Source organism: Acanthochromis polyacanthus, chromosome 1, assembly GCF_021347895.1.
Source record: "Acanthochromis polyacanthus isolate Apoly-LR-REF ecotype Palm Island chromosome 1, KAUST_Apoly_ChrSc, whole genome shotgun sequence".
NCBI classification, from domain to species: domain Eukaryota; kingdom Metazoa; phylum Chordata; class Actinopteri; family Pomacentridae; genus Acanthochromis; species Acanthochromis polyacanthus.
In genome coordinates this window covers 9,766,323-9,783,380 of record NC_067113.1, presented here as the reverse complement: position 1 = coordinate 9,783,380, position 17,058 = coordinate 9,766,323, and the positions used below count along the sequence as shown (strand labels likewise).

The 17,058-nt window shown below is 40.7% G+C and overlaps 1 protein-coding gene across 1 annotated transcript in view; it reads right to left on the bottom strand.

Moving 5' to 3' along the window:
* Window positions 1-5,569: 5,569 nt before the first annotated feature.
* The window catches only part of kif6 (kinesin family member 6), an 84,837-nt gene continuing 73,348 nt past the window's right edge, over window positions 5,570-17,058 (bottom strand). Inside the window, exons 20-23 of the mRNA XM_022194867.2 lie at window positions 16,894-16,983; window positions 16,696-16,782; window positions 14,200-14,315; window positions 5,570-8,180 (exon numbers count right to left, since the gene is read on the bottom strand). Of these exons, the coding sequence (XP_022050559.2) occupies window positions 8,170-8,180; window positions 14,200-14,315; window positions 16,696-16,782; window positions 16,894-16,983 (304 nt within the window). The 3' untranslated portion in view covers window positions 5,570-8,169. The remainder of the gene's footprint in view (window positions 8,181-14,199; window positions 14,316-16,695; window positions 16,783-16,893; window positions 16,984-17,058) is intronic.

Below are 17,058 nucleotides of genomic sequence, written 5' to 3'. Positions count from 1 at the left end.
ACTTCCCGACAACTTTGTCCAGACGCATAGCAATAACTTTGGAGTAAATCTTAATATCAGCATTAATGAGTGATATAGGGCGGTAATTAGAACAGCTTTGGGGGTCTCTGCCAGGCTTCTGAAGCACTGAAATGAGTGCTGTGTTAAGATCCTTATGGAAGTAGCCCTTTCCTATAGCTGAATTAATAGTATCTAACCAAATCGGACCTACAATATTTCATAATTCTAAATATAGCTCAGCAGGGATCCCATCAATTCCTGGAGAGCGCCCCTTATTAGTTAATTTAACCGCCGTATATAGCTCATCTAAAGTTATCGGGGCATCCAGTTCCTTCGATTCTTTGTCAGACAGTGTGGGTAAATTCAGATTGGCAAAAAATGAGTCAAATAGTTCCTGTGACAGTGTATCTTCTGAAGAGTATAAATTCTCAAAAAATGACTTAAATGTGTTATTAATGTCGACTGTTTTAGTAACCAGTCCCTTCACTGGACAATTTATTGATGGGATGCCGAACTGGTTTTCTTGCCGTTTCAGCGTTAATGCAAGGAGACAGCTTGGTTTACTGCTATCAGTATAATACCTATGTTTCGTAATATGCATCATATATTCAACCCGTTGTCTGAGTATATCATCTAATTCTGCTCTCACTGACTTAAGTTTTGTTTCTGCCTCATTACTATAGTTGTTCTTGAGCTGTCTCTCTAAGGTACTACAAGCCTGTTCTAATTGAGAGATCTTTTGCAGTCTACATTTTTTAAGAAAGGATGAGAAGCCGATTGCATTATTACGCAGGAATCCCTTGATCGCCAACCATACAATTGCCTTATCCGAAACTGAATCTTTGTTTATATTAATGAATTCTTCCAATCTAATTTTAATTTGTGAGAGAAATTTTTAGTTTCTGAGAAGGGTTGTATTGAACCTCCACCTGGATGGAGCACTCTGTAGGAAATCCAAATGAAAGGAGATCAATATTGCGTTATAGTCAGAGATATCACGCGGTAGAAATACGATCCCGTCTGCAGTTGGAATCAGGTTTGATGCGGCTAAAATATAGTCAATTCTTGAGAACATTTTATGATGTGGGGAAAAGTATGTCATCTTTAGCAGTAGGGTTCTGAACCCTCCAGATATCCACCAGATTATTATCCTTCGCGAAAGTATTTAGAGCGTCAGAGGCTAGAGCTTGTGAATGCGTAATGGATGGGTTAGATCTATCTAGATTACAATCGAAAAAAATGTTCATATCTGACCCTACAATAAGTGAGTAGTTAGAGAGACACAGTAGCTCTTTAGTTAACCAAGGGAAATAAGATGGATCAAAGGTTGTGGGTGCGTATACACTTGCAAAGCCTATTTTCCTCCCCTGGATAGAGACCCCACAATAAGCCAATCTCCCTGAATTATTTGAACTAATTTTCTCAATTGCCAGATTTAGTTTACGTTTCATTAGAATCATAACCCCTTTAGTCTTGGAACCATCCCCCGAAGATGCTACCACTCTGTAGTGCTTGTTCTGCATACGATGGACCTCAGTTGGCAGTAAATGAGTCTCCGATAGGAGAGCCACATCAACATTCCTCCTTCTTAATAAGTCTAAGACCTTTGAGCGCTTAAATAGTGAGTTTAACCCTCTAACATTGAGGGATAGTATAGTGTGGCTAGCCATTCCAGTGACCCTCCCCCAGAATGGAAAACAATCCTGACATAATATAAAAAGTATAATGTCCCTGTGTGCCCCCCCTCCCTCTGTGATATACACACAACTTCTTTGTAACCATCTTGAGCTACTTACCCTACCTGGTAGAGCTCCCAAGCGTTAGTTCTCAGTATATAACGCCAAACACGACGTCTGAACAATTCAAACAAAAATATCCAGCAAGCCATGAACAAAATAATAAAACACCCATAAACTGCTAAGTTAGGGAGATGCCATAATGCACATTAAGGTGCCTCTTCAAAATAGTAAAGAAAATGGCACACAAATAAAATAATATTAAATAAATTTTTTTTTAAAAATTCTTGGCAGCTCCCATTAAATGGAATTCAGTTGAATCAGTTCTGAGAATAAGGCACTTAATTGTCCATACGAATAGAAGTCCGACAATAAAAATAAAAAAGATGCAGCCAATGCTATAAAACCAAAATAGTCCTCAGTATTAAAGTGCCATACCTCATAGATGGAAGAGTCTGTTCAAGAGTTGCCAAGGCTCCTATGGTGTTCTCTTGCCATAATAATCATTCGTCATGGCGATGAAAAAAAAAACTACTGATTCTTAATATTAGTCCGCTGGGAAAAAAGTCAATCCAAGAGCGACGTTCTGTCAGTGAAAAAAACAGTCCGTGCCTTCAACAGTCGAAACTGGATCGGGTTCCAGCCTCCTCGCCAAGGTGTCGGTTGAAGAAAGCCTCCGCAGCATCAGCGGTGCCGAATGAGTGCCGGGATCCTTTGAAGTACACCACAAGCGTTGCAGGGTATCGCAGGCTAAACTTGATGTTGTTCTCGTACAGCTTTGATTTCACCTTCTTGTAAGTGCTGCGCTTAGCTGCCAGTCGGGCACTAAAGTCTGGGAAAATAAGGATTTTCTTACCCTCATAGGAGAGTTGCCGTTTCTGTATCGCCAGCTGGAGTATCCGTTCCCTCTCCTGGTACCAGTGGAAGCATAGAATGAATGGTCGGGGACGCGCACCGGGGCTCGGCTTAGTCGTAAGAGCTCTGTGACATCTCTCCAGCTCCGGTGGTTTCGTAAAATTTTCGTCGTTCAACACTTTCACCAGAAGCTCTGACATAAATTTTCGGGGGCAGTGTCCCCGCTCGCTGTTCTCAGCGACGCCGAGGACCCTCAGATTCAGACGTCTCTGTCTGTTTTCATATCCATCCAACGTGTCTTTCAGTCCTTCATTTTCTTTGGATAGGGTCTGCATGGCGGATTTCAGCTCATCAACAGATGTTTCCAATGTAGCGATTCGGTCACTGTGGTCTGAAAGAGCGTCCTCCGCCTTGGTAAAGCGAGTCTCAAATGAGTCGACCTGGCGTTTAACAGCTTCCACTGCTGTCTGAATCGGCAAAAGTGTTGTTCTGAACTCGTCCGTGATGTTATTTCGAACTTTTTCAAGCTCAGTTACCAACTTGGCTAACGTTAGCTCTTCCGCAGCTGCCAGCATGCGCGTTCCTCGCCCTCCCTCCTCGGTATTTTTGGCCGCTGGTCTCTCCTTTTTACTTCTTTCCGACATCTCGAACTCAAATTAGCCTGAGAGGGCCGTCAGTGTAAAAATGCAGGCACTTTGTGGGTGTAAATATCAAACTAAAACGAACTATGCTCGAGAGCTCCCCTCCTCGCGTCTGCTCAGCAAGTCATCCGCCGGAAGTTCCCTCAACGTCTTCTTAAGGATAAGAAATTAAGCCGCGATAGGACAGCTCTCAGGGAAGAGATTAGAAAACTTAAGAACAGTTGGTTCCAACAAAAGGCAGATGAAGCGGAGAGGTTTGCGAAGGAGAATAATCTCAGGGAGTTTTATGCAACAATCAATGCTGTCTATGGCCCAAAACAAAGAAACCTCCATTCCGTGAGAGCTAAAAACGGCAGTCTTCTCTCATCTCCCGAGGATATTAAGAAGAGATGGGTTGAGCATTTTGAAGAACTTTTAAACCAACCCACAGTTGTTGATTGGAGTATACTTGACAAACTTGAACAGCGCCCAATTATTGAAGAGCTCGATGAGTAATCAAATCAGAAGAGGTCATGACTGCTATAAAAAACACCAAGCTTAAGAAGAGTCCTGGTCCGGATGGTATACTACCCGAAGTACTCGTTTATGGTGGACGCACTCTGATATCTTTTTTGCTCACCAGCTTTAATTTGTTTTGGAGATCAGATAAGCTGCCATCAGACCTAATTGACGCCATCATCTGCATCCTTTTTAAAAACGGTGACCGCAGTGACTGCGGCAACTACCGCGGCATATCCCTCCTCAGTGTGGTAGGCAAGATATTTGCTGATATCGTACTGCAACGCCTTAAACGTCTAACGGAACTGGTGTACCCCGAATCTCAGTCAGGCTACAGGGATGGCAGAGGTACAATTGATGGCATCTTCATTTTGTGTCAAGTGATGGAAAAATGCAGAGAGCAGCAGCAAAACCTGCACATTGTCTTCATTGACTTTACCAAAGCCTTTGATTGCGTAAATCGAGAGCTTCTATTCAAGATCCTGGGAAAGCTGGGATGCCCTCCAAATTTTGTCAAAGTTATCAGGATGCTTTACTCTGATGTGCACGCTAGACTGTGCATTGATGGAGAACTTTCTAATCCAATTGACTACAACAGTGGTGTCAAGCAAGGGTGTAAGTTAGCCCCTACCCTGTTTGGGATGTATGCTGCCGTCATGCTTTACCTTGCCTTCAAGGACGGAAATCGCTGTTACAGTATCAAGGTACGTTTCAGATACGACGGCAATTTATTTGATCTCAGGTGCTTGAAATCAACGACCAAGATTTTCACCAAATACATACGAGAAGCCCAGTATGCAGACGATATTGCCATATTTACCAACGATGGCACCGCGCTTTAATGTCTGTTATCCACATACAGCAACCTGTCACTAAAAATGGGTCTCACGATCAACATCAAGAAAACAGAAACCATGAGTGTCGGTGAACAGCTGGATTTCTATATTGATGATCACAAATTGAAGAGTAGACCGCTTCAAATATCTCAGGAGTTATGTCACAAAGGATTGCAAGCTAGATGATGAGATAAAAGCACGGATTCAGGCTGCATTGTGTGCAATGGGGAGGCTCAGGGATAGGGTTTTTGACTGCAGAGATCTGACAGTTGAATTTTCCAGACACTGAAATAAAAAAGAAAAGCATTCAGACAGCAGTACTTCGCCAGGGCTGCTCATTCCTCAATGTGTGTATTCAGAAATCACAGCAACATAGAATCTGGTCATTTAATAAAGACCTACCCACAAACTAAATAAATACTAAAAAAAAAGACCTTGTGCTGAGCACAGGTGTGTGTTATGCATGTGTATGTTATGTACAGATGTTGTGTGCGGTGTGAATTGATGCAGGCAGCTGGCATAGCATAGTCATGGTTACAGTGATGTTATGCCGCTATCTCTCAATGACACAGAAATCTATAACAAATCCGTGGATGCAGACAATAAGCTGCATCACTGCCAAAATCTAATCACTTGGTCCTTGAGTCATTCTGATCTTCTCAGAAATTTTCATCCAAATCCGTTGCTGACAGATGAACAGACAGACGCTGATCGTCACAAAATTAATTATGTGGCGGAGTAATTTTAAAAATTTTGCCAAGCTCGAGCAATAGTGTACTGTTTTTTCAAAAATACGATCAATGTCAATAAAGACACATTGAGATTTATGTTACATGTCTACAACTTAGAGTTCATAGACTTAAAAGAAGAAATTGTAACAGACAGGTAACTACAGTTGTAGGTAGTCCTAATCACAATGGAAACATTATAAATATAACATTTTTAGAAAGTCTGGTTACAGTGTTAGTCCTGACTTCTCCAAATTAACACTCAGAGTCATCTCTCAAGTTAAAGTTTTAATTGCGCAAGGAATCAGCATGCACAAAACACAGTCTGAGCAAGTGACTGACAAAGGTGAGAAACAGCGTAGCTTTTATACAGGCACATTAGCATGAGGCTCACATCTCGGTATGTGTTAACTCTAGTTCACTGCTGGTTAGGCCTTGGTTCCTTTTTACAGTGCTTCATGGAAAATTACTGAGCACAGCTTCATCTGAGTTACACACCACAGTTACATAGTATTACAATGAAAAAGAACATTTGATCATAAAATACAATCATTTTCAGAGCAGCTGTCCTGAGTTTAGCATCACCCAATATGATTGTGACTTCTTTAGACTAATATGAATTATCCAGTGTTTCTTTCCTCTGACAGCAGAATGATAATGAGGTGCAGTCACACTATTCTCCAGCATTAACACAGCGCTGGTGTGTGAGATGAGGTTTCTATCAACTCCTGAGGAACATACGTGTCTCCTTAGCGGCTAAATGCTCCACTATGCTCACCAGCTAGTTGCTAACTATGTCTGTCTTTTATTTAGTGGAACTTTAACAAAGCAAATCCTGCTGCAGCCAAAATGGCAAGAGTGATAAGAGTGAATCAAAACAGTCGAGCTGTCAACCAGAAAGTGAATCAGTGAGCTTAAACATGCTGTATAAAGTTCAGTAAAGCTGACCAGAGCTGCAGATTAAAGTGATAATTCTCTGTAGACAGATATCTGACAGGAATCACTTGTTTGAAGCAACCTCTTTCACACAGTTACATCATTCTAACACTGATATTTTTAGAATAATGTTGCTTAAAATGAGTTAGAACTACTTTAAAAGGTTATAGGTTTGAATGTGAAATGTTTGATTGATTCTGAGAAGGAGCACAAATATAGAATGAAGTGTGCTGCTGCTTAGAATGATGGGACGTCACTGATGAGGACTTGGTCAAAGAAGGATCTTTCTCCAAGGCAACTCAGCCTGGATGCAAATTGTGCAGCTGCTTGTCATCTGTCAAACAAATCAATGCAAAGCCATGCAAACAGGATGACAGGTTGTCTCTGATTGGGTGGACATATAGCTGACGGATGCAGTCGTTGTCAGGGACTAAGTGTTGCTCATACCTGTCAGTCTCACACAAAGATGATGGAGAAATAAAATGCTACATTAAAAGCCTTATTTGAATTGTCCAGTTCATTGCTATTATCCAACTTCATTAGTGTGACTGATACTTTATACGTAGAACTATCCAATAAAATCCTACCAATAATGGCTGCATTCATAAACGGTTATTCACCACAATAATCAATGTTTGTTGCAGTATCTGAAGGTCAAATACAGTATAGAAATGAAGCTCTGCACAGACTGCAGGCCTCCATAGGGTGATTCCTTGTCTGGCCCAGTGCATGCTGGGAGAAGCTCCACCTCCATGTGATGCTCAGAAGCAGTGAGCTCAGATAGAGATGTTAGAATCATATGATCCATTTGTAAATCTGCCACAAAATAACTGATTTGGTTTATATAATATATACAAATATTTCAGGAGAGCAGAGAGACACAGTCAAGTCATCATCACAGCTGTCAGAAATGTTCCAGGTGCTGTTTCCCACTAATGCGGAATACATTTGACTGCTAATGGACTGTAATACCAGTAGTTTTACTACTGATGCAACCAGAGCTTAGACTTGTCCTAATGCCCTTCATGGCATGACAGAGAGAGCAGAAGAAAGAAAGAAAGAAAGAAAGAAAGAAAGAAAGAAAGAAAGAAAGAAAGAAAGAAAGAAAGAAAGAAAGAAGTCCATTTTGATTGGTAATTTTCCAGTTGAATTCTACTGGAAAACCAAACACAGTAACAACCACAGCATAAATACGATTTATAAGAAAGTAACTGTGAAGAAAGAGCTTTGAGAAAGGAAATCATCATTAGTAATGACAAAACTAAGCAGACGTTCTGCACCAGCTGTGAGACTCAGATATAATTCAGCTATAAGAACAAAGTACAATAATGTGTTACAGCATCTCACAGTTATTTTATTTTTGGTTTGATATTTAGTGTAAATTTAATAATAAAAGGATACTCTTGTATAAACAAAATATGACATGTTTACAACATTTTAAATGCTAGAATAAAGTGAATCCAGAATAAAACATCATACATCGTTTGCTGACCGTTTCCAAAGTTTATTGTGATTTATTACATTGAAACACGTACTGGAGCCGAGTGGTTTCTGGCTGTCTGCTCCTTCCTCTGATATCTTGAGAAAACATTTGTTCAGATCAAATGGCCGGCGCTGGCTGTGATTTACAATGATGCCTGTAATATCACTGGTATCCTCTCCAGGAAGTCAATAAGTGTGATGTGTGTGTTTTGTGTGTGTGTGTGTGTGTGTGTGTGTGTGTGTGTGTGTGTGTGTGTGTGTGTGTGTGTGTGTGTGTGTGTGTGTGTGTGTGTGTGTGTGTGTGTGCACGTGACAGAGAGAGAGAGAACAGGACTGCATGTGTGGAGTCCTTTTGGCACAAATCGAATGCACATTTGGATCATTCTTTCACCTGGCAGGTATGAAGGTTGAACAAGCAGTCACATGTCAGAGCCTTTCTCAGAACTGAGTATCACTGTTAAGGCGGGCCTGAAACACATGAAAGCACAAAGTTGATTGGTCATCCAGTGTGAAGAATACAAGAATGAGCATAATATAAGTGACTGCACTTTTTCTCATAGAACTTTATATTTAGTAACAACCCTTGAAAATAATGCAATCTATAATTTTAAATACAATAACAGCCTGCACTTTGAAATGATGTTGTCTATTTATTTATGCCAGGTTTCTATTAGTTCCCTGCATGCATCATGGACTTAACAGCTGTTTAGGTGGGAGGGAGAGTGCAGTACAGGGTTAGCAAACAACCAGGGAGGAGGCTAAACTGTTAAAACACACTCACTATCCAGCTTAGAAGTACCAAGAAAGAAAGAAAGAAAGAAAGAAAAGCTGTACTTCAGCTGGACTATTTTCTCTCTGTCTGTTCACATGACCTCAGCTGCTCTGGAGATCTAGTGGCAAACCACCGGACAGCCGAGTCCACTTTACTGTCTGCCTAAGGAAGCAGCTAGATAAAGGTCAAAGGCGAGAGGAAAGAAGAAAAGACAGAAAGTGTATGTGGTTAAGAGAGAAGAACCAGGCAGGAATTACTACCGTCTGACACTGGAATCATTTTCTGAAAATCATCTCATATCAGATATCTGGCAGATAGCTTTTGAACGGGCATACATTTTTAAAAATGTATGCCCGTATGTATTACCCGTCCTCTGGTGCTATGTGTTATCACAACACCAGAGGGCAGTGTTCAATGCACGACACACTGATCAGCCACATCATTCCAACCATAGACATATATACGTAGACGCCTCATAGGCTGTCGAGAGGCGTGCCTACAGCGCCGCCATCTTGAAACGGTGCCAGCAGAGGCAGCGGTGCATAGACATCTACGGAGGCAAGAGGTACTGCTGAATCTCAAAGTGGAATTATTCGCTGAATTTTGAACCGATTGCCAAACTGTTTGATTTTTTTAGAAACGTCACACGTGTAGCTACTATTCAATGTGCTCGGATATTTTTTACAATGCTGGTTTTGCCACTCAACACTTAAGCTACACACTATCTCCCTCTGACTCCAGCATAGTTATTTAAACAGCAGAGGAGCTTCGTGAAAGATGCTGGACTTCTGTTCAGCCTATGGATGCTCTAATGAGCGCTCTAAGGAAACAAGAGCTCGTGGGATTACTTTTCACATGTAAGATGTATGTAAGGAATAATATATTGTTAGCAGGTTGTTATAGCTAGAGTGAAATAAACGCCGACAAGATGGATAGAACCCCATCAGCTCTGTGTGTGGCTTCTACCCATGATCTAACCAGCTCTCTACATCATCCTGTGTATTACACAGCTGCTTACCGGTGAAATAACTAATCTGAGACAATTTTCTGTTTAAAATTCAATGTCATGAATCTAGCAACAGCCTGTTACAAAGAAAAAAAACAGACTTACTGCAGTAATTGGTGGGTTAGAATACAGCATCTGACAGATCTAATAATAGTCCTGAATTATGATGGAATTATTTTTGTTGCAGACAATTCTTTATCTCTGGCTACTTTTCTCACATGTTTAAGCTTTTCCAAAGAACGTGATTTATACACGTGATATAATAGTAATAATAACAGTAATAATAATAATGATAAAAATAATAGTAATAATAGCAGTAATAATAGTAGTAATAATAATAATAATAATAGTAGTAGTAGTAGTAGTAGTAATAATAGCAGTAATAATAGTAAGAGTAATAATAATAGCAGTAGTAATAATAATAATAATAATAATAATAATAAAAGTAATAGTAATAATAATCATAATAATAATACCAGTAACTTGTTATATAAAAAATAATAAACAATAATCATTCAATATTATAGGCATATAATGATAATTATATGAATAGCAATAACAGTAATACAGTAGTAGTACAATAATACAAAAATAATAATTGTACTCCAATGCAATGTAAAGCTGTAAATATAAAGTCAATAAAAACCTGAGCACATCTGAACGTTTTCTGTTTGTTTTTTGTCGGTTTTTTCTATTTACAGTGCCTATCATAAGTATTCACCCCCTTTGATGGTCTACCCTTTTATTGCTTTCATAAATCAATCATGGTCAATAAAATTTAGCTTTTTCAACAAAAAAATGATTGGAAAAAAATCTTTAATGTCAAAGTGAAAACAGATTTCTATAAAGTAATGTTAATGAAAGAAAATTATATAAATGAAAATAATTGTTTGCATAATTATTCACCCCCTTTTTAATTTAATGGCCTAATTCAATAGAGGTCCATCAAATTGTTGCCAATAGTCTCACAATTAGTGAAATGAAGATCACCTGAGTGGTGTGGGTGTGTTTCAAGTGATTGAGTTGTAAAACACCTGTGTCTGAAGGGTCCAGAGAGTGGTTGATCAGTATTCCTGGCTACCATTACACCATGAAGACAGAAGAACACTCTAAGCAACTCAGGGAAAGGGTTATTGAGAAGTACAATTCAGGGGATGGTTACAAAATAATTTCCAAGGCACTGAACATCCCCCAGAGTTCAGTGAAATCAATTATCAAGAAATGGAAGGAATATGGCACTTGTGTGAATCTGCCTAGATCAGGCCACCCTCGTAAACTGAGTGACCGTGCAAGTAGGAGACTAGTGAGAGAAGCCACCAAGACCCCTACAACTACTCTGAAGGAGTTACAAGCTTCAGCTGCTGAGATGGGAGAGACTGTGCATGTAGCAACTGCTGCCCGGGTTCTTCACCGGTCAAAGCTTTATGGGAGAGTGACAATGAGAAAGCCACTGTTGAAGAAAAGTCATATTAGATCTGGACTAGAGTTTGCCAAAAAGCACGTGGAAGACTCCATGGTCAAGTGGAAGAAGATTCTTTGGTCTGATGAGACCAAAATTGAGCTTTTTGGCCATCAGACAAGACGTCATGTTTGGCAGAAACCAAACACTGCACATCACCAAAAACACACCATCTCCACTGTGAAGCATGGTGGTGGCAGCATCATGCTGTGGGGATGTTTCTCAGCAACTGGACCTGGAATGCTTGTAAAGATAGAGGGCAGAATGAATGCTGCAAAATACACTGAAATCCTGGGGGACAATCTTTTTCAGTCTGCAAGAGAACTACGTCTTGGGAGAAGATTTATTTTCCAGCAAGACAATGATCCAAAACATACTGCAAAAGCTACACAGGAATGGTTAAAAAAGAAGCAGGTAAATGTTCTGGAGTGGCCGAGTCAAAGCCCAGACCTCAATCCTATAGAGAGTTTGTGGCTGGACTTGAAAAGGGCTGTTCATGTCCGATAGCCATGCAACCTGACAGAGCTTCAGCAGTTTTGCAAAGAAGAATGGAGCAAAATTGCAATGGGCAGATGTGCAAGACTGACTGAGACCTATCCACACAGACTCACTGCTGTGATTGCAGCCAAAGGTGCATCTACTAAATACTGACTTGAAGGGGGTGAATAATTATGCAAACAATTATTTTCATTTATATAATTTTCTTTCATTAACAATACTTTATAGAAATCTGTTTTCACTTTGACATTAAAGAGTTTTTTCCAATAAATTTTTGTGTTAAGAGAGCCAAATTTTATTGACCATGATTGATTTATGAAAGCAATAAAAGGGTAAACCATCAAAGGGGGTGAATACTTATGATAGGCACTGTCTATCTATCTATCTATCTATCTATCTATCTATCTATCTATCTATCTATCTATCTATCTATCTATCTATCTATCTATCTAGCATGTCTGGTGTTTGTTACAAGCAAACCCCGTCAAAATTGCTTGAGAATTGAGCGATTTATGACAACTTTAATTATATAAGCACATCATTCCTCTATGGAAATAATGCATTGTAGGAGCGAGTGTCACCGATCAAAGATGGCCGCCCTGCAGGCACGCCGCTCGAGTGGGCAGCCGCAGTCAATGAGGCGTCTAAGTATATATGTCTATGATTCTAACCACTGACAGGTGAAGAGGAAAACCGCGACCATTTTGTTTAAATGCAACGTTCTGCTGGGAAACCTTGAATCCTGACATTCATGTGGATGTTTGACATGTTCCACCACCTAAACACTGCAGGTCAACAACCCTCCATAGCAACGGCAGTCCTCAATACCAATTGTCACTGTCAGCAGGACAATGCACCCCGACACACCACAAAAACTGCTCAGGAGTGTCCAATTTCAACAACATAATGCCCCAGTTTATCATTTCCACGTTACAACTTCCAGATCTCAGAGTGTCTACAAAGGAACAAAACATTTAGTCACAAATATCTGGAGGTTGTTGCTAGAGGTACGGACCCGTACCCGTAGCCTGTGGCCTACGGATATGGCACTTTCCATTTGCCAATCAGATATGCGAGATCTGGTCATGTGACTCCCGGTAGACGCTAGCGGTATGGACCCGTAGCATCGGTACTACAGGTACGGACCCTAAACCTGACCCTAACACTAACCCTAACCTTAACCTTTGCTTACCTTTCAACAGTTTGCAGTGGTTAGCAGCTTCTTGACTCGCGAGACTCGCGTACGGGTCCGTATCTGTCTGGCAAATGGAAAGTGCCGTATCCGTAGGCCACAGGCTACGGGTATGGGTCCGTATCTGCAGACACTACCATATCTGGAACTGAATCTGATCTAAGCAACAAAAGTCAGACAAAAAAAAAGAAAAAAAACCCAACAAAAACAAGACAAAATATTACAAAAATGAGACAAACGACACAAAACAACACAAAAAATAGACAAAAAGTCACAAAGCGACAAAAGAATGGACAAATGAGAAACAAAACGGCAAAAAAAATAGACAAACAACACAAGCGGATCCAAAAAACACAAAACAACAAAAACGATACACAAAACAACAAATACAGCGAAACTGCCAAAACGACAAAAATAGACAAAAACACAAGCAAGACAAAAGTAAACACAAAATGACAAAAACATGACAAATGACAAAAGTCAAGCAAAAAAAGATAAAAAAAAACCCATCAATAACAAAGACAAAAGATTACAAAACCAAGACTCAAAATGAAGAAAGTGAGAAACAGAACCACAAAAAAAGTGAGACAAAAAGCAAACACAAAACGACCAAAAACGAGACAAACGCCAAAAGTTCGACAAAAAACAACAAAAACAAGACCAAATATGGCAAAAATGAGAAACAAAATGACAAGAGAACAATGAGCAATAAAGTATTTTACTTTATGATCAAAACAACTTGTCATGATCTAGAGGTTATTTTAAATTTACAGTTTTACAAATTTACAATTTGCAGTTAATGTCTTCTCTGTAAGTTTTACTCTTTACAAAGTCGTCCTATGGGCCAGATTAGACCCTGTGGAGGGCTGGTTTTAGCCCATGGACCGCATGTTTGACACCCCTGATCTAATGTCCTGCTGGGAATAAAGTTTACTTTGACATGTCCCACCCACATAAACTATGTTGTAGACCAAACACATGGCATTCTCCAAGTCCAGTGGCCTCCCTCAGCAGGAAACTGTATCCAAATCACAACACAAAAAATTACACTGGAATGGCTGAAGAAACACAACAAAGAGCCCAAAGTGTTGACCACTAGCTACCAGGTCCCAATCTGCTCAAGCGTTCCTGTCCCGACGAGTCTGAGCTGTTTAGGCAGCATGAGAGGACCGACATAAGGCAGGGGCTTTTATAGTCCTGACTGATTTCTGTAGTTCTTAACCAGTTCATCACTGAGAACATGAAGGTGGTTTCAGCCTTATATATTGGACTGCAATTAACAGTCACTTTTTGATTATCAGTTTGAATATCAAGTTGATAAATGTCAGAAAACTGTAACAAATCCACATTGCATTCTAAAATGACTAATTTTATGTCAGGCTGAAGCATAGTTTCTCGGCTTTAATGTAAATGCTTGGAAAGATCTGGTCCATATGCATTCAGGATTACAGTTAAACATTACACTTTGCATCTCTGCTGCCAAAACAGCATGAGGAGGCCCTGCACAATATTAACGAGGTGGTTCTGATCAGTGTAATTCTTGCTTTGTGTGTGTCTCACCTGTCCTGCTGAGGAGATTTTGCCTGGCTCTGACAAAAGCCAGAATGTCAGCATCCGTTTGCTGGTCTCCAGTCAGTGGAATAGAGGAGGATGAGATCGTGGAGGTGGCAAGGGTCCTGAAATGTAAAAACGGTTACTGTAGCATGAAAACCTGAGCATGAACTGAGACACAGATATGATAGAAAAGCACCTGCAGCTGTTTGGTGTTTGTGTCAGGATCTTGGGGAGGTACCACTGTGAGCACCACTGCGTTGAAATGTCCCAAAAGTTTAAAGAAAATATACAAAAACTCTAACAGGTAACAGCCTTTCACATTATAGAGCGTCTGTATAAAACAATAGTGTCTCTGTACCAGTGGCTGTTGGAGAGGAACAAAAGCGTACATGTAATACACTGAGTGTTTTACTATGGCTGTTAAAATGTAGTTTTAGCTGTAGTGTTCAAGTGAGACCCAAAGTCTTTGATTTGTTAACAGAGTTTGTAGACATTACTTCACAATGGTGTAAAAATTTATGGCCGTGTTCATAGGTGGAGAGAAAACACTGCACAGCTATAAACTCTGCAGGTCCAGACTGTATGTATAGATTTAAGAGGGAGCGCAAACATATGGAACAGGCTGCTGGATGGTGTGTATTTCTGCATGCCTTTAAAAATGCGGTAAACAACATGGATGCTAATTTCAAACACTCAGTTAGTCTGTTTTAAGTTTTTTGGTGCCATGTTTGGTAATAAATCCTCCAACGCCACACAGACCTGATCGCATTGAACAGAAAAGACTGATTTCTCAGGTTCAGCATCAATCACATGGTTTTCCTGAACATGTCAGATGATGAATTGAGTATGAGGACGTGTTTATAAAATACTTCTTCCAAGACCACCGTTAATCTTTACAAGTGTTTGTCACAGCCACGGGTGATTGTGTGCCGTCTTGCTTCAGTGCTGGATTCTTTTTGGGTCTTTGTAAGGTGACATGTTCAGTGTAGGCTTGGCTGGTTTGAGAGCCTCTCCAGAGCCAGTCATCTGATGAGTCTGGAGCTGAAGACCTGCACTCCAGCCTTTGTTCTCCCTGCATCCCGAACCATCTGATTGGACCACCAGCCAGTTCCCTCCACCTTCACCCAACTGGCCGCAGCCATCATCACATCTGGAGAGGATAAATCCACAACCAAACTCTCAGTCGAGATGGCTAGGATTTAAAGGGGAACTTTGGTTTTTTTCAACCTGGGGTCTGTTTTCATATGTCATTTCATACATGTGAGGGATGGAGAAATGAATTTTCGACATAGCTCCAGTATTTAGCCAGGCAGGCAGCTTAGCAGCTCAGCTAGCAGCTCGGCTAGCGAAAAGTATGGGGCAGCTGGCCCCCCCGCGTCGAAGTCTTTGTTGTGGTCTGTATCCAAATCTCAGGACGCTAGAATGCAAATCTCGTTCCGAAATAGTGCGATAGCTCGCGAAATCGCGCAAGAGCTCGCGCCAAAACCGGTGTTTTGGCCGAGCTCTTGCGCGATTTTCGCGAGCTATCGCACTATTTCGGAACGAGATTTGCATTCTAGCGTCCTGAGATTTGGATACAGACCACAACAAAGAGCGATCGCCAGGTAATGTGCAGGTTTTCGCTCACTTCTCATCTCTAGTATGTTGTGGGACACTCATTGAGACTATCTGAGCCGGTTAGTGTGGGGCAAAAAGCACGTTAGGGCGGACTTTGACGCGGGGGGGCCAGATGCCCCATACTTTTCACTAGCCGAGCTGCGAGCTGAGCTGCTAAGCTGCCTGCTTGGCTAAATACTGGAGCTATGTCGAAAATTCATTTCTCCATCACTCACATGTATGAAATGACATATGAAAACAGACCCCAGGTTGAAAAAAACCGAAGTTCCCCTTTAATGTGACCAGTTGGCCCTGATGCCTCTTCAGTCGTGTTCCGTGGCCACTGAGGGCTGGCTGCTCAGAATAAAGCTTCTGTTAGCGGCTGCTAATTCGGTGAGGAGTTACATGTCTTTGGAAAGACTGTAGCTTCAGTTAGCAGCTGACTAATCTGGTTAGAAGCTACTTGTGTCCTGTAGCCAGTAAGGGGTGGTGTTTCATGTGTTATGTTTTGCTGGAAATGTGAGTTTTATTGAGTTAATTCTGCATACTTGATACTCATTTGTATTGTAATAGTTTCTGATGTCTGTGGTGGATGTTGCTACTGTGTTTAGGTTTGGTTAAGGAGTTTAATTGCTTTGCTTTTGTTTAGCAAGTTTAAGCCTTTGATTTTATTTGTTTCTTTGATTTAGCGACATCCACCAGCCCTGTTTTTCCTTTATTTGTGTTACTTCTGTCAGTGAGCAATAAATTGCTTTACCCGACCAATGACAGGTGGTTGTTTTTGATGAACCCAGCTAACACTAGCGGCTCGGTCATAACAGTGTTGAATTACTTATATTTATTAAATCCATTTATTAAAGAGTCCTGATGCCCCTTGGAACCCTGACATGCCAGTGTTTCACATACCTCCACTCAGAGAAATTAGTGGAGTCGCTCACTTTTCCATCCAGGGAAATGTTGTTCCAGGCTGGTACACTTCTGGGAGTGATGCTTCTGAAACTCACAGAAATGTCACATTTTTCATTTTATGGTGACTAGATGTATAATGACACACAGCATGATCCAGTAGTAAACAAACAGAAGATCAGATGGAACTCTGCTGACCTGATCTCTTGACCAGAGGAACTGGGACGGTCTGGATGTGGATCTTGGCCTGATGGAGAGTCTCTCATAGTACTGCTCAGAGCAGGAGGACTATAGGAGTTAGGAGAGAATTATATGAATAATAATACATTTAGAAAGCACTTTTAACTTCAGAGGTTAACAGGA